At 38.3% G+C, this 25,899-nt stretch overlaps 1 protein-coding gene across 1 annotated transcript; it reads left to right on the top strand.

Moving 5' to 3' along the window:
- Positions 1-16,140: 16,140 nt before the first annotated feature.
- On the top strand, positions 16,141-17,287 carry LOC149414392 (uncharacterized). The gene is made up of 4 exons (XM_089644002.1): positions 16,141-16,164; positions 16,257-16,451; positions 16,871-16,903; positions 17,078-17,287. Exons 1-4 carry the CDS (start codon positions 16,150-16,152, stop codon positions 17,189-17,191), a joined length of 357 nt encoding a protein of 118 aa, XP_089500128.1. The 5' UTR covers positions 16,141-16,149; the 3' UTR covers positions 17,192-17,287.
- The last annotated feature ends 8,612 nt before the right edge of the window (positions 17,288-25,899 follow it).

Raw genomic sequence — 25,899 nt, 5'->3', positions numbered from 1 at the left:
TCTAGCGGAACTAATTTACCCAGAAAAATGTTAAGAGTGGTAGTCACATCAATACTCTCAGAGTTTCCATTGGGATTATCCGATATAATACTAGTCAAATACCGGTCAGATCCTTTCCCCGTTTTTTCAATAGCACTGTGGATTTCCCACGGGTTGGCGTTACCCACTTGGTTTACCCAATTATGCCATGCAGTTCGTTTTGCCGAGAGGATAGCATGCTTGAAGGCTCTCCTGGCTCCAGAGACACGACCCTTAAGAAGAGTATCATATCTTGCGTACCACCACTCCTCTTAAGGGAGCCAAGTGCCCTGAAAGCCCTCTTATATTCACCCTTCAGCAAAGTCAACTCACTCGACCACCACGGCGTCCTAATAACAGTTTTTGGGTTTGTTCTTCCCAAAGACCGTTCAGCAGCTGACACAACGGCCGCGTTAAAGTAATTCCCCAAATTATCTGGATCATTTGCTGCTACGTTATAAAATCCCCTTAAGGTGTCACGTAGAGCCTCCCCAAAATTATCCCAATTCGCCCCTTTAGTTTTGAAGTTCCAGGAGGTTCTTGGAGCTTGGGTCTTCTGGACCCCTACAGTAAAGGTAATTAATCTATGATCCGATATTATAGCACTTTCATGGACCATCCAGTTCGACATCCTGGCTACAACAGATCCAGAGCAAAGAGTTAGATCAATGTTGCTCTCACCCATTGTGTTTGAAAAAGTAGTTAGACTACTCTGTTCATTTAATAGTAGTAGACCTTGCGCTGCAATAAGATCTTCAACGGCGTCTGAGCGTTCCGTTCTATGATTACTGTCATCAAACCACATAGGGGAGCGAGCGTTAAAGTCACCTCCTATAACTATGTTACGGCCTTTAAGCGCGTTGAGGGCGCGCGTCAAGCTCAGGATGTGTGGTCCAGCAGGATTACTGTATTTAAAGTAGACTGATATTAAGATAATTTCAATCTTGCCAAAGTTAATAGAAACGCAGGTTTGGTGTTCGTTCGATAGTCCAGCCAGGAGGAGGGGGCTGATCAACGAAGTGTTGATCAGGACACCCGCCTCCGGTGAACTACCTACTTCAAGCGCCGCCCCTGGATGACTTACAGGTGTTTTTTCTCGCCAGGTGTATTGCTCCTGGATGAGCATGAGGTCAATTTTCCGGTCGGACATGACCTTCAGCGCCTCAAGAGTGGCTGCTCGAGATCTCTGGAGGTTTATTTGTCCTATGGAGAAAAGGGTATGATTAGTTACCATAGTCCGTCATTCGCACTTGTGCGTTTACAGCTGCTAACTGGGCCGGGCATTGTCTGTCGCCAGTCGCGTGGTTTGATGGCTTCTTGAAGCGGCTGCATGTAGCACAGACAGGTGCCTTAGCCTTGTGAGGGCAAGCGTCATACTCGTGTCCGGTAGCGGCACAGTGTCTGCAAATAATTATTTCTTGGGTGCATACCTTGGAAATATGTCCATATAAGTGGCATTTCAAACATCTGGTAGCACCTATGAAGTCTCTTACTCTACAGGCATTCCAGCCCAGGAAGCAGTGACCGTTGTCGATCAAGATTTTCCTAGCTTGCGGATGGCACGTGATTATCATGTTCATCGAGGAGCCTTCCCTCTTTCCGAAGAGCGATACCCTTCTCATGGTGCGCAGATGATCTTCTTTAGTAAGGATTTCCTTGTCTGCTAAGTTGTTCACGTAAATCTCTTCAAATAGGGCTGCGTCCGAATTTGCATCTCCTCTAGGGACATCGTACAGAACTATTTTAGGTAATCTGCCTAATGGGGCAATCATTTTTATCCCCTGTGCTCTGAGTTTTTCCTCCGCCTTTTTAATGTTGTCTAGGCCTCCAGATGTTGTTGTCTGTAGAGCAAGGCCTGCTCCTTTAATTTTTCTGGTGCGGACCACCTGAAAACCATCCTTTTTTGGGTCAAGAATTTCAACCAGGGTCTTTTGTATCTGTTCAGATGTCTTTCCCTCGGCATTGGTTGGATAAAATAACACAGTTGGTTGTTTGAGGGGCGTGGGCCGTTCAAAACCGTTGAGTATGATATTATTGGACGCAGGAGCTCCCGCGGCTACGCTGACGTAACTTCTCCTCTCTGGCGGAATGACTGTTGGCTGTGCTACGAGTTTATCTATTTTCTCACTCATTCGTTGTTGAGCTGCTAGAAGTTTTTCGATCGTCGCGCCTCTTGTTTTTACTTTTGTTAGCTCAATAGTAATGGTCGTGAGATCAGTCATAAGAGTGTCTACTAGGGTTGTTATTTCATTCTTTTCAGTTTTTTTCAGCTTGTTGTTGCCATCATTGATTATTTTCAAGATCCTCATTAGCCTTTCCATGGAGGGAATTATTTTTTCTTGATCACTATTAGGTGAATCATTTATGCGTGGTCTTTTTCGGTTCTCTTGATTAGGCGAGTTCTCTATGGATATGATGGTTGGATTGGGCTGTGCATCATATTGTGCGACATGCATTTCTCCTTTGTCTTCATTATCCTTAAGTTTACTTTTTTTTGAAGTTTTTTTATTTTTCTTCTTTACAAACTCCATATATTGTTTGATATTCTGGATAGATATTCCTTCAGAAGAGGGTCCCGGTTGAGAAAGCACAGCGACATGCTTGTCGCCTTTATCCCTATTATCGTATGTCTTATTTTGTTCAGCAATAAAGTCCATCAGTTGCTTTATGCTCAACTCATTTTCTTCGTCGCTCGAAGTATCACTGGCCGAAGACATGATTAATCCGAAGCCTCCACGATTTCAATAAGTACCGAAATTGCAAAAGGGGGGCCGGGTAAAATATTCACTATCAAGCGGAGTTCGCGGCAGTCGGCCCGGGCAAGCCGTGAAAGAGTCGGGCCTGCCGAGATTGACGTCTGGGTAATATTAAATATATGTGTGATGAGTGATCTGGATTTGAATTATAAAATTTATTAATTATGAATTATTATAAAGCCTCGTTAGGTACGAGATACCACGTGACGATAACCAAGATGGCGGACTTATGCCCTCCACATTAGCGATCACACAATGTGAATTTAAGACTGTCTTTCTGGAAACTTCTAGAGAACTGTAAAATGTTCTGGATTGTTCGAGAACTTTGAAAGTATCGAGAAACACTTGTCGGTAAAACCAAGATGGCGGACTTCCGCCCTCCACATTAGCGACCAATTTTTTTTTATTATTTTAGTTTTTGAGGACTTTACACTTGACCGATTTCGATGGGATTTTGTAGACGGGGAGGATAGAACGCAATGCGAGTTTATGAAATACTTATTCATTAGAGTATATACGAACATAGACAAAAAAGTTGATTCTTTCACTTCACCACGCGGTGGTGAGCACGCGTTAACGCGTAAAACGCGTCTTTTCGACGGAGAAAAGCACTTATTTTAATAATTTACACTATACTGTTATGGTACGAAATTGAAACTTGGAGAAAATTAGTAATTTCCGTGAATTTTCTAAAAAAATAGAGAATATCCGGAGATATATAATAGATGTCGCACATTAAAAATAAAAACAATAAGATAGGTTTATCTAAAAGACGCTGTCTAGGATTGCATTTAGTTCGGGTTGAATCTTGCGATCATACATAAAGATAGTTGCCAATAAAAATGTGCGGTGAAAAAATGAAGACAATGTTGGTAGTTCTTATTCGAAGTATGATACAGTCAAAAGTGACCGAGGAGGATAGGGTCCTATAAGCGCAGTTGGTAGAGCATTGTCCCGGAAAGACAAGCGTCCTGGGTTCGAGTTCCAGATGTGACCGTTTCCTTTTCTGATTTTTCTGTTTCAGATTTTCGTTTAAAAATCACTAATATTGTCTTCAATATTTAAATATTTTAATTTGAGGTTTTACTCAATTAAAGTTATTCCGAAAAATAATATTTCTTTTGCTTTTCTGATGACGTTACAGCACATGTTTCTATATTTTTTATAATGGTTGAATGTTAGTTGGTCATACGGATTTTCTTTGGTTTTTTTGTGTAGTGTGTTGCTGTTGTGAATGCAATTTATAATGGAGTGGTTAATCCATGGTTTCAAGGGTTTCAATTTGTTACTTATATTTTTGGTCATAGTCAGGGTATGGTGGTGTTATTCGTTTTTCAAATAGTTTATTAAGTATATCCATGCGTCCTCCGATTGTTTAATTTGGAAGAGTTCTTGCCATGATTTGTTCTTTAAATTGGTTATTATATTTTTTAAGTTGATTTTATTGTATGCTAAAGGTAGGCTACATTTATTTATTTTGATAGCTGTTTGTAGTGCAAAGATAGTTGACTAATGGTCCGTGATAGTTGATTTGTAGACGATACTTTTAGATGGTTTTTTTGACTTTACCATAATGTGGTCAATGCATGATATAGATCCATTTGTCGTTCTTGTTGGTGAGTTAACGGTACTCACTAATCCATGAAATTCTAGCATGTTGATATAGTCTTGGCTTTGGTGGTGTTGGTTGCTCGGTAGTATGTTAATATTTAGATCGCCCATTATTATGATATTTTTAGTGTTGGAAAGATTTGAAAGTGTGCAACTAAGAGTTCAGTTCTAGCTTCCAGCCAGAACGGTTGTTCTAATCTCGCTCCGGCGGTAAAAACTATCAGTTAGACCTTAACCTATTTTATCCCTAGACACTTAACGTTCGTGTGTACCCTAATAAACCTAACCATTCGTCGAATCGACGAAAAAAAATTTCATCAGTATTTTATCTATTTAATACTTATTTAAAAATATATATACTTTTTCAAAATATATGAAACAAAGGTTATATTGATAAATAAAACTATTTATTTAAATGTAATTGAAAAATATATTTGTTTTTAATTTTTTTTACTAAGCCACTAGGCATTTATAAAACTAGAAGTGAGATCATACTTAATAAAATTAATAATAAAGAAATAAAAATAAAAACAGGCTCTTTTCTTTGGCAAAAATAATTAATAAGATCACGATCCCTTGTGTGAAAAAAAAAAAAAAAACTAGTTTTTTGAAGCGCAACTAGTGCAAAAATCAATTTTATGTTCACCACAAATTGCAGTGCCTCACTTTGAGCAATAAGTCTTCGTCATACGCCTTTTTTTTATACCGACATAATCCACAAACTTTTCTTCTTCGCATATTGGCAGTCTCTGTCGATCCAGGGTCATTTCTGGAGGTAGACTGACCACTTTGATCTTGAATTTCAGTGCTGACACGTAATATATCTTGTATTTTATTTATGTGTGTTGGCATTGTACGAATTTGCAGTCGTATTTGGAGCCAAGGTGTTACAAGTTGTGAATGCAATTTTTTTTCATAAAATCACGACGATTCATTACATGTTGCCCCAATGTGGAGGCATTATGACAATAAATTATGTAACTGTTTATACATGTTATATTCAGCATGCCATAAAAAATGCACATTGGCCAAAGATTAGTTTTTCTGCTGCATGACATTACCGCACACATTTGATCAAATGTATCTACCCCACCTTTCGTGCTATTATAAAATTCAACCATTTGTGGTTTCTTTGTTTCGGGGTTCACTGTGCCTTCCTCATCACAGGAAGATAGCAGGTTTTGATGGTTTAGGCTTGTAAGAAAGGAGCGTGAGAGGGCCATCGTAACCAAACATAGATGTATCGACGTTTTTGGATCGACTGTTCTTCATTTCTTCAGGAATTTCTTTTTTATTATCCCGCAGTGTACCCACTATTGTTTTTTTTTTTTTTTTTTTTTTAATTTATTTATTTCTTCAAAAAATTACAGAATATATATATTATAATATATCATTAGTAAGTTGTATAATTATATGTCAGTTAGAAACAATGAAATTGTTGAAAGAATAATGTTACAATAATACAGCAGTTTCTAATATAAGAGAAAAAATAATAGATATGAATGTAAGAGTGTTATATAGAAATGGCATAATATACTATATTTTAGGTTGTGCATAACCTGCCTCACTATGCGAACCTGTATTGAGGTAGAATTTTTAATTAATTATTTCTCCATTTTGTCTATGGTTTGCTTATATGTAAATGTTTAATATGGGTTCCTATATAGCAATCCATTATTTTAGGTTACATTATTGTTTACATATTGAAGATACAAATACAACAAGTTTAAACACAATACATACCTACTATAATAACTCACTGTGACAAGGCATTTGGTTACTTTTCATTATTGTTTGCATTTACACAATACGTATATAGTAAGTTTTAGCACCGTACATACTGCAATAACTGTCAATGATAAGGCGTTTGGGTGAGGGCACCAGTATAGGCTTGATCATTTGAATAAATCCAAATTTTAACATTTCTTTTAAACTCTTTCTGTGTTTGACTCACTTTAATATTTTCCGGGAGCATGTTGAATATCTTTGTGGCAAAGTAGCCAAAGCTACGTTGACCAAAGGTGGAAGAAAGTGCTGGAACTTGCAACATGTCTTTGTTCGAATTACGCGTAAATCTAAAGTAATTTTTTTTTTCGTAAAGCACGTGTTTGTTTTTATAGAGATGCATGAGGATAGTTTTTACATAGATCTGTCGAACATCAAATACTCTCATTATGTTGAAAATTAAGTTACTGTTTGCAGTTGGAGGAAGTTTGAGAATAATTTTCATAATTGTTTTCTGCGCCTTTTCAACAGGATCTAGAGCTGATGAAGTACCCCCTCCCCATGCAATGATACCATACTCAATGATAGATTGGGTTAATGCAAAATAAATCGTTTTTAGAATTTGTAAGTTAAGGAAGTTCCTTACGGATCTGAAGAAATGTATTGTTTTCCTAATTTTATTTGCAATGATCTAAGTATGTATATTCTATTTGAGGTATGGGTCAATGGTGAGGCCGAGGTACTTCATCTGTGGAGTGCGCTCTATAGTTTGTCATTTTTGTCGTTTGTCGTTTGTCATTTGTTTGTCTATTCTCAATAGTTTGGCCTGTAGTATTGATGCTTGAAGTGATATATTTTGTTTTTTTCATGTTAAGGGTAAGCGTGTTTATATCTAACCATTTTTTAACTAAATTAATATTTTTTTCAGCTTTTTTAAATACAGCTGACCAATTGTTGCCTTCAAACAGTAAGACAGTATCGTCAGCAAAGCTAACAATGCTTCCCTCAATTTCAAGGTTGCAAAAGTTGTTTATATACAGCAAGAACAGAGTTGGTCCCAATTTGACGGCCGGCATAGTCCAGTGGTAACGCATTGGACTGCCATTCCGAAGGTCGCGGGTTCGAACCCGGCGTGCGCAAATTAATTTTATTTGATTAATTTGTGTTATTTCACAATTAATTAATTAAAATAATATATAGTATATTTGCGGCACGTTCCAGAGTGGAAGATACTACCAGTATCGCCCTGGTGTAAGACCACCATTCAGAATTGAAACGTTGCTCCAAATGGCTTTAGCCGTGTTTAGTGACTAGATCTGAATAGCCAGGTACTTCCCCACCTTCCTCTTTCCCTTCCCCACTTACCTTCAGCCTCACAACATCCCCCAATTGGGGATGCCATAGTCTCACTGGCTCCAGACGGGAGCAGTTGGGACTCTTGTGAGGTATTCACTATAAAAAAAAAAAAATACGCTTCCTTGTGGAATTCCATAGTCAGTTGAGCGCTGGTTACTGAGGGTATTATGTATTTTAACCTGTTGTTTGCGTCCATTTAGGTAGCTTTTAAAGAAGTTTAGCTCTTTGTCCGTAATGCCGATTTTTTCAAGTTTTTTAATTAGTTTTAAGTGTGATATTGTATCAAAAGCCTTAGAGAGGTCTAAAAAGATTGAAATACATTTATTTCCTTTATCAAGGCTTTTTACAATGAAGTCTGTCACCCTAGCAATGGCATCTGAGGTACTTTTGTTTTTTTGAAAACCATATTGATTTTTTGAAAGTATTTTATGGCTCTCGATGAATTTTAAAAGTTGTGTATTAATAAGGTTTTCAAAAACTTTAGACAAGCTATTCAGTAAAGTAATTGATCTATAGTTATTGATATCTGACTTGTTTCCAGATTTGAAGATGGGAATCACGATACTTTGTTTTAGGTTAGAGGGGAAGTAGCCCTGTGTAATACTTAGGTTTATAAGGTATTCTAGTGGCAATGTAATCTCCGAAGACAGCGTTTTAAGGATTTTGGTTGGAATTTCGTCTGGTCCAGCAAAAGACGTGTTTTTTAGAGAATTAATTGTTTTGAGAATTTCCTCCTGTGACACAGTTTGGAAGAGAAATTTTGTATTTATGTTATTTGTTTGAACCACTGTATCGGTAGATTGGGTGATTCCGCTCTGGGCAATTTGAGAAGCAAGATTTGGACCGATATTAATAAAGAAATTGTTTACATGATCAGCAACGAGCTTAGGATTTTTTGTGGTTTCAACAATATGTCCATCAATAGAAAATTTATTTATGCTCTGTTTCTCTTTTGTAGTTTGCGAGTTTGTGGCTTCTCTAAGTATTTCCCATAATTTTTTGGGATTATTGTTACTTTCTTTAATTCTTTCTGAGTAGTAAATTTCTTTTGCTTTTCTTTTCTTCTTTCTATCCATTTGTCGTTCTTGTTGGTGAGTTAACGGTACTCACTAATCCATGAAATTCTAGCATGTTGATATAGTCTTGGCTTTGGTGGTGTTGGTTGCTCGGTAGTATGTTAATATTTAGATCGTCCATTATTATGATATTTTTAGTGTTGGAAAGATTTGAAAGTGTGCAACTAAGAGTTCAGTTCGCTAAAATAAAAATTGGTCACTAATGTGGAGGGCGGAAGTCTGCCATCTTGGTTTTACCGACACGTGTTTCTCGATACTTTCAAAGTTCTCGAACAATCCAGAACATTTTACAGTTCTCTAGAAGTTTCCAGAAAGACAGTCTTAAATTCACATTGTGTGATCGCTAATGTGGAGGGCATAAGTCCGCCATCTTGGTTATCGTCACGTGGTATCTCGTACCTAACGAGGCTTTATAATAATTCATAATTAATAAATTTTATAATTCAAATCCAGATCACTCATCACACATATATTTAATATTACCCAGACGTCAATCTCGGCAGGCCCGACTCTTTCACGGCTTGCCCGGGCCGACTGCCGCGAACTCCGCTTGATAGTGAATATTTTACCCCTTTTGCAATTTCCGTACTTATTGAAATCGTGGAGGCTTCGGATTAATCATGTCTTCGGCCAGTGATACTTCGAGCGACGAAGAAAATGAGTTGAGCATAAAGCAACTGCGGACTTTATTGCTGAAAAAAATGAGACATACGATAATAGGGATAAAGGTGACAAGCATGTCGCTGTGCTTTCTCAACCGGGACCCTCTTCTGATGGAATATCTATCCAGAATATCAAACAATATATGGAGTTTGTCAAGAAGAAAATTAAAAAAGTTAAAAAAAAAGTAAGCTTAAGGATAATGAAGACAAAGGAGAAATGCATGTCGCACAATATGATGCACAGCCCAATCCAACCATCATATCCATAGAGAACTCGCCTAATCAAGAGAACCGAAAAAGACCACGCATAAATGATTCACCTAATAGTGATAGAAAGAATAATTCCCTCCATGGAAAGGCTAATGAGGACCTTGAAAATAATCAATGATGGCAACAACAAGCTAAAAAAAACTGAAAAGAATGAAATAACCACCCTAGTAGACACTCTTATGACTGATCTCACGACCATGACTATTGAGCTAACAAAAGTAAAAACAAGAGGCGCGACGATCGAATAATTTTTAGCAGCTCAACAACGAATGAGTGAGAAAATGGATAAACTCGTAGCACAGCCAACAGTCATTCCACCAGGGGCCTTAGCATGAGAATCGATCGAACTTAACGATATCGGATTGCTAAGCGTATCTACCGACCATTTTATAACGACTTCCCTAGCATGAGAACGCTATTGATATCTCTAACGACATCGATAAGGCAATAAATACAAATCGATATACGCTGCCAATACTGGGACGGAATTGTCTAAGAATTGAATAGACGTCAAACGTCAGATTTCAAGCGTGACCATTTTAAACGCCGTGTTTTTTTTAATATTTTACGATGTCGCAAGCAATGGTAGCTGGGCAAGTTATTTATTTATCTTTTTATGTGAAAGAATTTCCATTATTATCAAAGAGATATACTTACATTCTATTGTGTCAAAATTTTGAAGTTATTTTTACTAATATTTCAATCATACGCAGTATTTTAAGATATTCAAAATGCTGATATTATGATTTCAGGAAGAGAGTAAGGTCGACGACCAGTCAAATGGATTTGCTAACCAGCTATATGGCTGACCATTCGGAGTTCGCGGCTGGAAGGTTTGTGGGACCTCAGGGTTCCCAAAAAAATAAGGAAATGTGGCGGAATTTGGCGGAACAACTGGCAGAATTGGGTCCTGCTAAGTCAGCCGAGCAGTGGAAAACAGTGAGTATTTGTACCTACCTATACAAACTGGTTGCAGCAAACTTTGCTGACCTTCTAATATAATCTATCATCGAGACACTTGATATAAGACCGTAAATCACTTTTAACCTGACATTATTTTTACATTTTACAGACATGGTGTTCGAAAAACGAACAGGGGTTGGAATAGCCGCACTTTAAAGGGCTATTCCACACAGATAAAGTATAAATGAATTATATGGCTTGTGACAGGCGATGCAAAAACACAATACATAACGTTAATCCACAATCAACTTACCGGGAGGAGATGGTGAAATCTGCATAGTGAGCATCATCTGTCAGCACTGGGACGTTTAGCGTGGTTGTTAGCACTCGTTATTTTAGATTAAATTGCGATAAAAATACGTCTTATGATTATTCCGATTAGACAATCGGCGATCGAGAGTTGACAGGACGAACCGTTTTTGTGCAACTGCTCGGCCCACGGCCTCCGTGGATCCAGCTGACATGTGCGAAATTTAAACTATACAGTTCAAATTCTGACGATACGATTGGTTAGTACACGGCCTGTCAAAAGCAATTGGCGTTACGGAACATTCCGCCCACCAAAATACAACAACGTGTATTTTAAAGAAAATTTAGAAACAAAACGGGCAATGCTGTGGAACGTTGCGTGAACGAAGAAATAGTGAAAAGAGAGAAGAAAAAGAAAAAAAATATATATTAATAATAATAATGAAAATGATAAGAAAGAATGCGCCGCGGAAGCGAAGATGATTAGTCACATTGACTAGGCAATGGACATAATTTGGTTAATGTAGAGCGATGTAGAGCGTCTATCACAAGAGAAGTAAGCTTAGATTCGCGAGGAAGTAGGGCAGGATGTTTATACTCGAATTCGAGCCCAGATCGAGATAACCTGCCACCCACCCTGAGCACACCGTGGTCGTCAATGAAGGGATTAAGCTTCCGCATTTGTTTCGACATAAGGTTGCCCTCTTTCAAGCGCGTGATATCATCATTAAAATGTACATGTTGAGTGCGTTTAACTACTGTCAAAAATGAAGTGTGAATTTCGGCACGGTTTAATGGAAGATACAAACGACGAGATTCTTTATTCTGTAGGTTGTAGATGAATCTAAGACAGTAACCGAGAATGCGTTGGATCTTCTGAATCGAAGAAAATTTAATTAGTAATAGGTCCACCAGATTTTCGTCCTGTTGGACAAATAACGATCGAACTCGTTCCTCAGAGTGAAGTTCAATGTCGTCGACATTGCCATCGAAAGACGGCCAAGAATCGAATGACTGGATCCGCCACGAAGGCCCCGCCCACCATAACGTGTGATCGATCAGATCGGCTGGGGATTGACCACAAGAAGCGACATCCGCTGGATTATCTCCAGATGACACGTGATGCCAGGAAGTCCCGTCGAGAGCATCTTGAATGTGACTGACACGGTTAGCCACGAAAGTCTTCCAGCGACACGAAAGAGAACGTAACCAGGCGAGCACGATGGTTGAATCCGACCACGCAAAGGTATTGGAGATCGGAAGCAATGGTACGTATAAATCTTTGACGAATTTTAATAGATCTGCTAGAAGAACTGCCGCACACAGTTCAAGGCGAGGCAATGAAATCTTTTTTGTGGGGGCGACTCGAGACTTGGCGCAAACCAAATATATTTGGACTTTATCGTCAACATCCATGATTCGCAAGTAAACTACCGCGCCATATCCAAGTTCCGAACTATCTGAGAAGCCATGAAGTTGACATGACTCCATGTGAGGGAATGACACCCATCGAGGGATTTTGAACGACTTCAAGAGCGGTAATTGTTTAGTATAACGATCCCATTGACGAACAATGTCAACAGAGGGGGTCTCATCCCACCCAACCTTTAAAACCCACAACTTTGGTACTAGAGATTTGGCGAAAAACGTCAAAGGGCATAGAAAAACGAGAGGGTCAAAAACCCGAGCGACTTCACTGAGGATAGTGCGTTTAGTAAACTCGCGATCGAGGCATAAGACTTCGAATGAAAATGTATCATGTCGTGGCTCCCACTTTAATCCCAATACCTTGAGAATGTGAGAGTTATCAACATCCATGGACACCAAGTCATTGAGGCAGTATTCCGGAGGCAGATCGGCGAGTAATTCTGGTTTGTTACTAGCCCACTTCAGCAATTCGAATTGACCTCGTTTGAACAGCTCGATAACTTCGGTTTTCGTTTGTTGAGCTTGTTCCAAGCTGTTACAACCGGTGACGATGTCATCTATGTAAATATCCGAAGTTAGCACACGACGCGCTAGCAGTAAATCATAACCTTCATATTTGGTCAACTGTTTGACAGTACGACAGGCTAAAAATGGGGCGGAGGAGACACCATAGGTTACAGTGTTTAGTTGGTACTCTTGGGTGGGTTCCGACGAATGAAAACGCCAAAATATTCTTTGGAAAGCACGATCTGGTTCTTGAACCAATATTTGGCGATACATTTGTCGTACATCAACAGTAAACACCACCGATGGTATACGGAATTTTAGCAAAAGCTCCAGCAGGTTCTTTTGAAGCTTTGGACCGATAAGCAAGGTATCATTTAACGAGGATCCGTTCACATCTGTCGCTGAGGCGTCGAAAACCACTCTTAACTTAGTGCTAGCGCTGCTTGGACGAAGATTGCAATGATGAGGTATGTGATACTTTCCCTTGTGCAAATCTTTTCCAGGAACACGAGTCATGGGACCACTGTGTAAATAATCAGTCATGAAAGCAGAATATTGTTCACGTAAGGTTGGATTTGCTATGAGTTTGCGCTCGAGGGAATGGAATCTACGTAAAGCGATCTCACGCGACCCTGGAAAAGAGATATCCCTTCCCCTTTCTCGGAAAGGCAAGGATACGATGTATCTTCCCGAAGTGTCCCGTGAGTGGTCAGTGTAGTACATTTGTTCACAAAGTTGTTCCTCAGGAGTGAGGTGTGAAGACTGGGGAATGGTGTCTAACTCCCACAGTGGCTGGACCTCTTCGTGGAGCCGGTCTTCGTTAGTAACGATGAAAGAATTCGTTTCATGAGCAGTGTTCGAACCAACTGAACCTAGAAGAAGCCAACCAAATGCAGAATTGAAAGCTGATGGCTGACGTGGACCACCATTCAAATTACCAGGTCTCAGAAGAGAAGAGAAAACCTCAGCACCCAAAAGAAGATCAATCGGTCCCGGTTTGTGACAGTCAGGATCGGCAAGAGGCAAGTCTCTCAACTGATGCCACGATGACTTATCTAGACGAACAGTTGGCATGTTGCCACAGATACTAGGCAGCGTAAGTGCCTTGATGTTGAAGAGAACCCGTCCCTTAACACCGATCTCTAATTGAATGATTCCTGACGTGGTTGCGGAAGATTGGCCTAAGCCGCTAACTCTCTGAGAACTGGCTTGACGAGGGATGCCTACAAGCTCCGCAGCACGATCGGTGATGAAGTGAGCTTGACTGCCCGAATCGATCAATGCGCGAAAGGTTTGGAAACGGCCGGACGAATCGCGAATGCCAACATTGGCGGTTGACAATAGTACTATGGACTTGTCTCCTAAGTTGGTCAGGACCTGAATTTTAGAGTCGGAAGAAGGCTCCTGGTCCGTAGACGTTGTGGAGTGTTGATACTGATCTTCCAAAGAAGCGTTTTCGTCTCGATGGAGCAAAGTATGATGTTTTTGCTGACATTTTTGACATGTAAACAAAGATTTACAATCTTTAAGATAATGAGAAGAATGAAGACAATTGAAACACCAACGGTGTGATTGAACAAACTGTAGGCGATCCTGAACTGACTTGAGGGCAAATACCTTGCACTTGGAAATGGAGTGGTCTTTCCCGCAACAGGAGCATTTCAGGTAAGTGGTGGAGTTCGAGGACCTATTTGTTTTAGGCTGTCCTTTCTTAAGATCGCAAAGAAGCGCTGAAGTGCGTTTTTTGGCAGCCTGATTAAAGTTCCGTGCAAGAGGTTTGTCAATAGTACTGCTATCGCGAGTCGAAAAATGTAAGTCTCGTACAAGAGCTTCGCATTTGTTATAAAGAAACTCTTTGAGTTTCAAATATGAAGGCAGGTCGGTAGGAGACTGCAGTTGTTCGAATGCGCATCTTGTAGGTGAATCTAATTTCGACAGAATTAAATAACAAAGCACGAAGTCCCAATTATCTATTGGGAGATCCAATTCTTTTAAAATTGTTAAATCCTCATTAAATACATCGAACACGCGACGAAATTCAAAAGGATCGGTAGACGGAAAATTTAAATTTAGCATTTCCCGCCAACACGTAAATGCGAGTTCACGCGCGTTACGATAGCGCGCGATTAATCTTTGATATGCTTCAACGTAGTGAGCTCCTTGTACTGGAAATGTCCGAATTAACCCTAAAGCTTCTCCAGATAAACATGAGAACAAATACTGCATGCGTTCGATGTTGGATAAAGATTTGTTTTCATGAATGAGAGCGTTAAACATGTCGTAAAATTCGGGCCATTGCTTGACATTTCCAGAAAATATTGGAATGTTTATTTTTGGTAATTTAACGTTTGTGCACGCATTCGCGGTTTTACAATCGAGAGACTGACTGGTTAACTCCTGGTAAATTTCCACAATTTGATAATACATCTCGTCAAAGGTTTCGCGAATTTTATCTTCATCAATTTCGTTTGTGTCATCTAAAGCTAATATTTCCGCGTGAGACGTTTCAAATTCAAGAACTATCTTTTCCAGAGTAGTATAATGCGCTAACAGTAAGTTGCACTTAGTTGCATCGTGCAAAGCGCTTTTTGCTATTTCATGTGTCTTGACTAACCTATTATTCGCTAATGTCCGTTTCCGGCGCAATATTTGAATGGCTGGGGCCATGTTGAATAAACACGATTGGAAACGTACCCAAAAACGAAACAAAATAAATGATAATAATTTAATCTATTATAATTATATGCGCGGTAGGTCGTAAATACTCAAGCGCTAGGTACCTACCTAATTACTGTTCGAATTGATTATTATTCAATATTTAAGAAACATTCCACAGCACTATCCGTTTTGGCATAGATAGATTATAATCTTAAAGTTCCCTGGTTTCGGCACCAAAAATGTTCGAAAAACGAACAGGGGTTGGAATAGCCGCACTTTAAAGGGCTATTCCACACAGATAAAGTATAAATGAATTATATGGCTTGTGACAGGCGAAGCAAAAACACAATACATAACGTTAATCCACAATCAACTTACCGGGAGGAGATGGTGAAATCTGCATAGTGAGCATCATCTGTCAGCACTGGGACGTTTAGCGTGGTTGTTAGCACTCGTTATTTTAGATTAAATTGCGATAAAAATACGTCTTATGATTATTCCGATTAGACAATCGGCGATCGAGAGTTGACAGGACGAACCGTTTTTGTGCAACTGCTCGGCCCACGGCCTCCGTGGATCCAGCTGACATGTGCGAAATTTAAACTATACAGTTCAAATTCTGACGATACGATTGGTTAGTACACGGCCTGTCAAAAGCAATTGGCGTTACGGAACACATGGCGTGACTTAAAATGCCAATCGCGCGCCCAAAACGCCGATGCCAAGCGAGCTGCCCTCACGACTGGAAACACTGCCGAGATACCGGTGTTAACTGACCTGACACAGAAGGTCATTAACATCATCGGCAGAGCCAGTTCTGAGGGCAGCGGACTTCCAGAAAGCTTTATAGGAGAGGGACCTGAACTCATAATGCAGGATGTTGAGGTCACTAATGTCTTAAAATGTTAATATAATATATTCTGTCAAAATTTAGTTGATCTTTCATTATCAATGAAAATTATTTGTGTGTTTTACAGTATTCCGATGAAGTTGGAGAAGGGCCCACAGATTTCCAGACGGCGCAGTTAGCTTCCCCTTCTCGCCCGAGCAAGAAGAGGAAGCTAACTGACAAGCCAGATGTGGGGGTTCGGATGGTGATGGCGCAGGAGGCTAGTAACAAATCATCCAAGGAGCTTGTGGGAGCTATTAATAAATTCTCCAATATTTTTAAGGTATTTCCTATTTCTCTTCGAATCACTCCCAAATACAGCGCTACACGTGTAAGTTGCCAGATTAAAATATAAAGAAATAGCGTCAATTCATGTTTAGGCCACCGCCAACTTATAAGTGTGGCACTGTACTTTTAAATTAGAATTAAATCTTAGTAGAACAAAATAAAATGCCCAGCTTTGACTTATTTCATTTATTTATTGTACTATTCCCAATGTACTATTTTTCCATTTTGCGCGGTGGAGTTTTTATTGTTCTGTTTGTTTAGATATTCTTTGTGTTAAAAAAAATTAATAAACATGTAAAATCCAGCTTGGCGAGAAATTCAAAATGAATAAATTAATTTATAATCTTCCTTTTAGTATGTCGACTACCTATTGTTATTTAAATTAAATTAATGAGTTGTTATTTATCATTTCAGAGTTCAATGGATCGATTTGCTGACATTTTTGAGGTATTTCCTGTTCCTTTTTGTAATTATTTGTCAGGGCACCCCGAGACCGGGCAAGATACAGTGTCTACATAGACATGGTGCTTTTCTGGTCTCGTCTCACTGGCACTAATAACTAATTTACTATAGAAGGTAAATTAAGTTAGTAAATTAATGAATTATCATCTCTTGTTTCAGAGATACACGGCAGTGGAACGTGAAAGGGTTTGTTTACTCCAACGACAGTTGGCGAGGTATTTATTTGCTATACATCTATACAGGCTTTTAAAAACATTTAATGTACAAAACTGAACAAATTAAATTAAATATTGCATTATTTAATATGTCACTTGAGAGATTGCGAAGTATGTTCACAAGGGATGGAACACGATTATTAACAATTGTCCTTGGAGAGGCAAGCAGCCAGCCAGGAGGTACGATGAAAGTAGAATGAATAAGATCTCTAATAAAACATTTCTAATTCTAGACAAACTCAACCATCGAAACAACTGTCAACATCATTTGCCAACTCGCCCAACTATACGTTGCAGTTGGAGTCAGAGGATGAATACGATTAGTTAAGTTTTTTTTATAATTTTCAAGGTAATAAGTTTTTTGTATATTTTTTGTGTTAAATCTTTATTTTTATTAACGTTTTGAATGTTCATAATTTTTATGTTTCTTGTGAAAAAGTGAAACTCAACAACAAATGTCATTTTTTTACAATTTAGATACATACAATACAATATTTTAAAGTACTTGTTGTGTAATATTGCATGCAGCACTTTGCATATACATATACTTGATTAGTAGCAGTTCTTCAAACTCTTGCAATGTCTCTGTGAGGCGTGAATTGTTTTTACAATGTAGGTACATACAATACAATGTTTTAAAGTACTTTTGAAGTACTTGTTGTGAAATATTGCATGCAGCGCTTTGCATATATGAATATGTACTTGATTAGTAGCAGTTCTTCAAACTCTTGCAATGTCTCTGTGAGGCGTGAATTGTTTTTACAATGTAGGTACATACAATACAATGTTTTAAAGTACTTTTGAAGTACTTGTTGTGAAATATTGCATGCAGCGCTTTGCATATATGAATAAGCAATCAAGACGAATCAAGAATGGACTGTAAAATTATTGTGAACTTGAAGTTGACACAACGATGGTTAGAGATGGTGAACAGGGAATAAGGAAGGAATCCGACTTACCCCTTTGATGTTCGTCAACGATGTTGATGTTGGTTCACTCACAGGAGATGATTTATTGCACGCAACTTCCACAACATCTGAGTTGGGTAAGAAACACACTGAGGGAACCGAATATGTTCACGGCACAGTATTCTACCCCGAGTTGATATCAATAAAGGCACTGATCAAAAAGAGATGTTCATCACACAGGCTTCATCAATAAACTGATTTGACAGTTAAGTTTATTGTTGTACATGTCACACAAACGTGGGTATTGTCGGATAATGACAGGTACTTGTAGGTAATAGGATGGGAAAATATCAAGGACAATTTTAAAGGAAGATAGTTGCGTCAACATTTCCGCCCACCTAATTTTGGAACAAAATTAACAAACAAAAAATAGCCCCGGTACTACATATGAGATCAATCAAAATATAATAAAAATTAGAAGACGCAAGCACACCGGCTGTCTTTTGGGTACAAATAGTCACGAACTATGTTATCAACCAAAAAATAAAGAATACTATTATGAGACGCAAGCATATTGGCTATCCTCTGTGTATTTATCAAAAAAAAAAAAAATTATGAAAATGAAAAAAAAAGAAACATATTAATAGAGCAACCTAGTACTTATGGCTCTATGATAAAAATGTTGCCGAGTATTGAAGTAAAATGAGTCATTCTATGACATAATTTTGATAACAGGGATCGAATGACGGTACGACCGGACATAATCCAATATTTGCGTTGAATAGGAAATTGGAGAGTGCGCGGTCTGACATGAAGATATGCGCGGTGATAGTAATCAATTATCAACCTGGTCAAATGACTAGATTTGGGTAGTAAAATGGGATGTTTAATTTCGGATGGAAGTTCAGAATTTGTTATCCTGCCGCCCACCCTGAGAATACCATGGTGGTCAATAAAAGGTTTCAATTTTTGAAGACCAGAAGAACACATTTGATTAGACCTTAATAGAATAAGATTGGTGTGAAAAAAGACTTCCTGTTCGAGTTTAATCATCTTCATGAGTGCATTGTCAAGTTCTTCAATAGTAAGTACCGCATGATTCAGGCTCTGTTTCGCCGTTTGGGAAACATCAGACAGACAATTTGTTTTGAACCTAAGGATCCAAGCAATGACTTTCTTTAATTTTGATAATGAGGAATACATCGCTATAATAGAAGATGATTTTAATTCTACACTAAAAACGGTAGGTTTCTGGGGTTGAATTTCCGGTAATTCACTTACTGGAATAGATGGTGGCCTCGCCGTAGGCCAATCCTCAAATGGATTACGGAGCCATGACGGACCTGAAAGCCAAGATTGATGTTCTATAAAATGAACGGGAAGGGTACCTCGGGACCCATAGTCAGCACTGTTATTCTCTGAAGTAACGTGGTTCCAAATTGCTCTTGGTGTATTGTCAAGGATCTGAACAACACGGTTCGCGACGAAAGTTTTTAATAAATGTGGTGGCGTCTTGAGCCAGGATAAGACAATCGTCGAGTCAGTAAAGAGAATAACATTTTTAATTTGCGTGGCAAAATGTACTGATGACAATATATATTTGATAAGTTTTGATAGCAGCACAGCTGCACATAACTCTAGTCTAGGGATTGTTAATGACTTTAAAGGTGCGACCTTGGATTTGGCCATCAACAAGTGGCTGGAGTTATCGTTTTTAACAACTAAATATGTCACAGCGGCGTAACCTAGTTGGGATGCATCGCAAAATCCTACGAGAATACAATGACTATCTAGGTTCGTGTGGTAATGACGTGGGATTCGTAAATGTTGTAGCAATGGAAGTTGTTCCACAAAGACTTTTGAGAAAAATTTTGACCTTAAGCAGACCTATAGTGCTCAATGTCTTAAATTTATTTATACGCGACCAAACAACTTTATTAAAAATTCAAATCGTGCCAGCCAACGACATGGCGCTTGTGAATATGCTGTGCCTCACTGCAAAACCAGGTTGGCCCAAAGGCATATTACTTTTATTGCTCCAAAAATGTATAATTCTTTATGTACAACCTTTAAAAGGGACACGTGTGTAAATCTTCAATCTTTTAAAAAGTACATCAAATCTTGGCTAAAAAACACTGAACTAGATATTTTTTTCTTATAAGTTTTAGCAAAGCTATCTGTAACATTTATATCCATGTATACATTATTTTTTATTATTTCACATACATACAAAACAGCGGATATATTTTATTGTTTGTAATGCTTTGTCTGCTAATTCACTTTTTAAGATGTCTTCAAAAACTAGTATTTACCTTATTTTTGTGTTATTTTAAAACTTTTACATGTTACATGATTTAGTTTCTTGTATTGCATCTCTACAGTAACTCTTTTAAAATAACTTAAATTTATATTTAATATTGTATCTTCACTTAAACCATAGAAATAAGATAAAAATACTTATAATACCCACACTCAGGCTTCGCCTTCGTGGGATTTTTTTTTAATTATGTACATTTAAATGTGGAAAGGATGTGGAGTGGAACTTTGGAATCCCAGCCCACATTCAACTTCCACAATTCCTGCATAATCCTTTTTGCCGTGAATATTACAGGAGACAACCACCCTAGCGGATCGTATATCCGAGCAAGGGTTGACAATATATTCCGTTTCGAATATACTGCCGAATTTGGTATTGAAATGTGATAAGAGAAATAATCAACTTCGGGATTCCAATACACGCCTAATATTTTAACATTCGATTGAGTTTTGTTAAAATTCATTAATGGTTGTTGAGTTTCAGAATCATGCTCGAGTAATTCTGAACAATTGCTTGCCCATTTGCTGAGCTCTAGTTTGGCTGATTTTAAAATGGCTACAATTTCATCCTTGAGGTGGCGAGCCGATTCAATGGAGTCCGCACCAGTCGCCAAATCATCAACATAAAAATTCTCTAACAGTGCCCTCGAAGCGGCAGGATAGCTTTCCCTCTCATCTCTGGCCAATTGACGTAGAATCGAAATGGCCAAAAACGGAGAAGATGTTAAACCGTAGGTTACAGTTAGAAGTTCATAATCTTTCATCGGTTCATGCGGTGAATTGCGCCAAAGGATGTGCTGATATTTACGGTGATCACGAATAATCTAAATTTGCCGGGACATTTTACAAATGTCGGCAGTAAAGACGTACTTATGAAATCTAAAATTTAATATCATGTATGGTATTTCTGTTTGTAGTTTTGGACCGCTATACAGCATGTCGTTTAATGACACATCGGAGGCCTTCGCAGACCCGTCAAAAACCACGCGAATTTTACCTTTTTCATTAATTACAGCGTGATGGGGTAAATAATTTGCCCCAGAGTGGAGTGTTACACGTTTCATGTGACCTAGACTTTCATATTCATTAAGAAAATCCGCATAATTTGACGCCAACGTCGCATCCCGGTTAAAACGCTTTTCCAACTTGCGCATTCGTGATTCAGCCAAGTTGTAGGTATTTTGCGGTAAATAACTGTCCGATTTTAACAGAATCGGAACCACATATCTTCCATCTGTCTGTCTGTAATGCTCCTTCTGAAATATTTCTTCCGCTTTGGTATTATCGGGGTTCAATTCAGAAATGACCGGAGCTTCTTCAATTTCCCAGAAATTTTTCATTGTATCATTTAATGACATGTCAGACAATGTCAAAAGTGACATTGGCGATGAATCGGTTGATTGACATCCAACTTTCCCGAGAATAATGTAGCCAAAAACTGTATTTAAAGCACTAGGGTTACCCCGAACGATATGCGATTGATCATCCAAAATATTTGGATACAGATCGGCGCCGAGTAGAAAATCTATTTGACCCGGCTGATCAAAATTTGGATCGGCCAACGTTAAATTGAGAAACCGCGATTTCACACTTTTATCCAGTGCAACAAATGGCATCCATGAAGTAATTTCCTGAATCACTATGGGTGTCGCGGATAACGTAGTTGATTGCTGATTAACAGGTTTGATAACACATGATGTTATACCTGTGCATGAGTTGACAGCTGTCTGTCCTAATCCATTTAATGGAATCTTATATTTTCGTATAGATAAACCTAGCCTCTTGGCACAGCCCTGAGTTATAAGAGAGACTTGGCTCCCGTTATCGATAATAATTCGAATAGGTACATACTTTCCGAATTTATTTTGCATGTGAACAACTGCTGTGCTCAATAGTACAGTGTGTGCTTTATTCACATGTCCGTTTGACCTTGTGACTGCAGTCAATGACGTGGTAGTCACATTTTCACCCGTTGAAGGTGTTTCAAAATGCAACATAGAATGGTGGCGTTTGTTGCAAATTTTACAGTTAGACTGTGTTTGGCATTCACCGAATCTATGCAACTTTAAACAGTTAAAACAACGATTTAACTGTTTAATCCGATTTTTCCTTTCAATTGGAGACATTTCATGAAATTTAGTAGGTACATTTACTAAATTTCGAGGGAACCGAATATGTTCACGGCACAGTATTCTACCCCGAGTTGATATCAATAAAGGCACTGATCAAAAAGAGATGTTCATCACACAGGCTTCATCAATAAACTGATTTGACAGTTAAGTTTATTGTTGTACATGTCACACAAACGTGGGTATTGTCGGATAATGACAGGTACTTGTAGGTAATAGGATGGGAAAATATCAAGGACAATTTTAAAGGAAGATAGTTGCGTCAACAACTTGATTAGTAGCAGTTCTTCAAACTCTTGCAATGTCTCTGTGAGGCGTGAATTGTTTTTACAATGTAGGTACATACAATACAATGTTTTTAAGTACTTTTGAAGTACTTGTTGTGAAATATTGCATGCAGCGCTTTGCATATATGAATATGTACTTGATTAGTAGCAGTTCTTCAAACTCTTGCAATGTCTCTGTGAGGCGTGAATTGTTTTTACAATGTAGGTACATACAATACAATGTTTTAAAGTACTTTTGAAGTACTTGTTGTGAAATATTGCATGCAGCGCTTTGCATAGGTATATGAATATGTACTTGATTAGTAGCAGTTCTTCAAACTCTTGCAATGTCTCTGTGAGGCGTGAATTGTTTTTACAATGTAGGTACATACAATACAATGTTATAAAGTACTATTGAAGTTCTTTTTGTGAAATATTGCATGCAGCGCTTTGCATATATGTATATTTGATAAGTAGCATTTCTTAAAACTCTTGCAATGTTTCTGTGAGGCGTGAATTGTTTTTACAGTGTTGGTACATACAATACAATGTTTTAAAGTACTTTTGAAGTACTTGTTGTGAAATATTGCATGCAGCGCTTTGCATATATGAATATGTACTTGATTAGTAGCAGTTCTTCAAACTCTTGCAATGTCTCTGTGAGGCGTGAATTGTTTTTACAATGTAGGTACATACAATACAATGTTTTAAAGTACTATTGAAGTTCTTTTTGTGAAATATTGCATGCAGCGCTTTGCATATATGTATATTTGATTAGTAGCATTTCTTAAAACTCTTGCAATGTTTCTGTGAGGCGTGAATTGTTTTTACAATGTAGGTACATACAATACAATGTTTTAAAGTACTTTTGAAGTACTTGTTGTGAAATATTGCATGCAGCGCTTTGCATATATGAATATGTACTTGATTAGTAGCAGTTCTTCAAACTCTTGCAATGTCTCTGTGAGGCGTGAATTGTTTTTACAATGTAGGTACATACGATACAATGTTTGAACATGATGAAGCACTATAAGTCAGTTTCCTTGTTTAATATATTATCATTCGTGGGAGAAGTACTTTCGCACTAGTTCGTCTCTCACTCTGCGGGCTGCAACAACCCTGCTGACATCTTCAGGCTGGTGCAGCAGCTCAACCTCTCTTAACTCTACATTATCATTATAATCGTCTGTTAATCTGAAAATAGAGAACAATTTATTAATATTTTGTACTGTTGCCTTACTTTTTTAAATGTATATAGTTCAACAAGGAAACTGACTTATAGTGCTTCATCATGTTGTATAGTATAGCACAAGTAATAATTATTTGACCAGCAGCATCGGGCTCATAATGGAGAACTCTGTCTTTCCTGAGGCAACGGAATATAGCCTTCCATGCCCCAAATAGGCGTTCTACGGAACATCTCGCCTCACAGTGCGCCTTTGTGTATCTGTATTGGGCACTCCCCTCGACTGCATTCAATATTGGTGTCATCAGATAAGGCTCGAGTGTATATCCAGAATCGCCCGATTGAAACAAAACACCCATTATAATAGGTACATATAACTACTAAGTTATGATTTTTTTGCCTTTTTTTAAAATGAGTTGTTGAAATACATACCTAGCAAGAAATATGTCCCAATTATCTGATTGTATAGTCTGTTCATTTCAGTTTTGACTAAACTATTATTCTAAATGAATTGGTCATGGACAGTACCTGGGAAGCGTGTGTTGATGCTCAATATTTTCAACGTAGCATCGCAGACCTGTTTATCAAAAATAAAAAACCTTCAATAAAATTTGAAAACAACAATCCGGCTGTTTTATTTCTGAAAAAATATTTACCACTTGAACATTCAGCGAATAAAATCCTTTGTGGTTTTTGTACTGCTCCTCGTGTCTGGAAGGGGTGACGATGGCGATGTGGGTGCAAATCGATGCATCCCAGAACATATGGAAAGTTTAATTTTTCCCTAAAACTACTCTCTACTTGCTTGCGGGCTTCATTTGTAGCCGGAAAATGTATCCATCTTCTGTACAGATGTTCTAAATCTGCTTTCATAAAAAGTTTTATGCACTTGCTAACGGTAGTTTGCCCTATCGCCAAGAAGTGATCTTGGCCTACTCCACGTTAGTAGCTCCCTGTAGCAAAGAAGCTGATGGGTGCGAGTACCTGTCAACATCATAAATAATACAACTTATTAATAAACTTCACTTTTGATCATTTTAATCACTTTATTGTGAAAAATTATCATCAGCAATCGAAACAAATTTATTTATTTCACGTGGTCGTTCCAGTGGTGGATAGATTTATATTGTGGTTTTGTTTTACTAAGATATCAATAATATTTAATACTCTCACTTTAATGCATACTGGAAGTCCTAATGTATTTTTTGACACTAGAAAAGGAGTTAATTGATCAATGAGATCTCTAGCCATAATGCGAGATATTCGAAACAATTGTCTGAATTCCGTCTCTGCAAGTTCGAACGGATTCAATTGATCGCGTAAACGACGCCTTTCAATCCTATGATCTTCCCTAACCTGCCTCCTTTCATTAAACCAGAAATTTTGCATAATGAACGACATTATTAAAAAAATACGTATATCGACAGCCAACCAAAGTTTTAACTGACACTCAAGACCCCACGTTATATTCGGCGGGCTTTTAGCAACCGTCGGTCGGAAGTTATCCTATCGATACATTCTCATGCTCGCAATTTTTACGATACCGTCGCTACTTTGACCATAGACAAGGAATTTTAACAATCGTCGGTTGTTATATTTTGATCGTGCTAGCATATGTCGTTAAGTGCTCATTGATGACGTATTTTAACGATATCGTATTGCTATAGGGCTATATCAACTTCTCATGCTAAGGCCCCAGAGAGGAGAAGTTACGTCAGCGTAGCCGTGGGAGCTCCTGCGTCCAATAATATCATACTCAACGGTTTTGAACGGCCCACGCCCCTCAAACAACCAACTGTGTTATTTAATCCAACCAATGCCGAAGGAAAGACATCTGAACAGATACAAAAGACCCTGGTTGAAATTCTTGACCCAAAAAAGGATGGTTTTCAGGTGGTCCGCACCAGAAAAATTTAAGGAGCAGGCCTTGCTCTACAGACAACAAAATCTGGAGGCCTAGA

The sequence above is a fragment of the Hesperophylax consimilis genome, chromosome 20 (genome assembly GCF_061612785.1).
Source record: "Hesperophylax consimilis isolate HC1 chromosome 20, BYU_Hcon_1.0, whole genome shotgun sequence".
In the NCBI taxonomy this organism is placed as follows: domain Eukaryota; kingdom Metazoa; phylum Arthropoda; class Insecta; order Trichoptera; family Limnephilidae; genus Hesperophylax; species Hesperophylax consimilis.
This window is presented reverse-complemented; position numbering and strand designations above follow the sequence as displayed.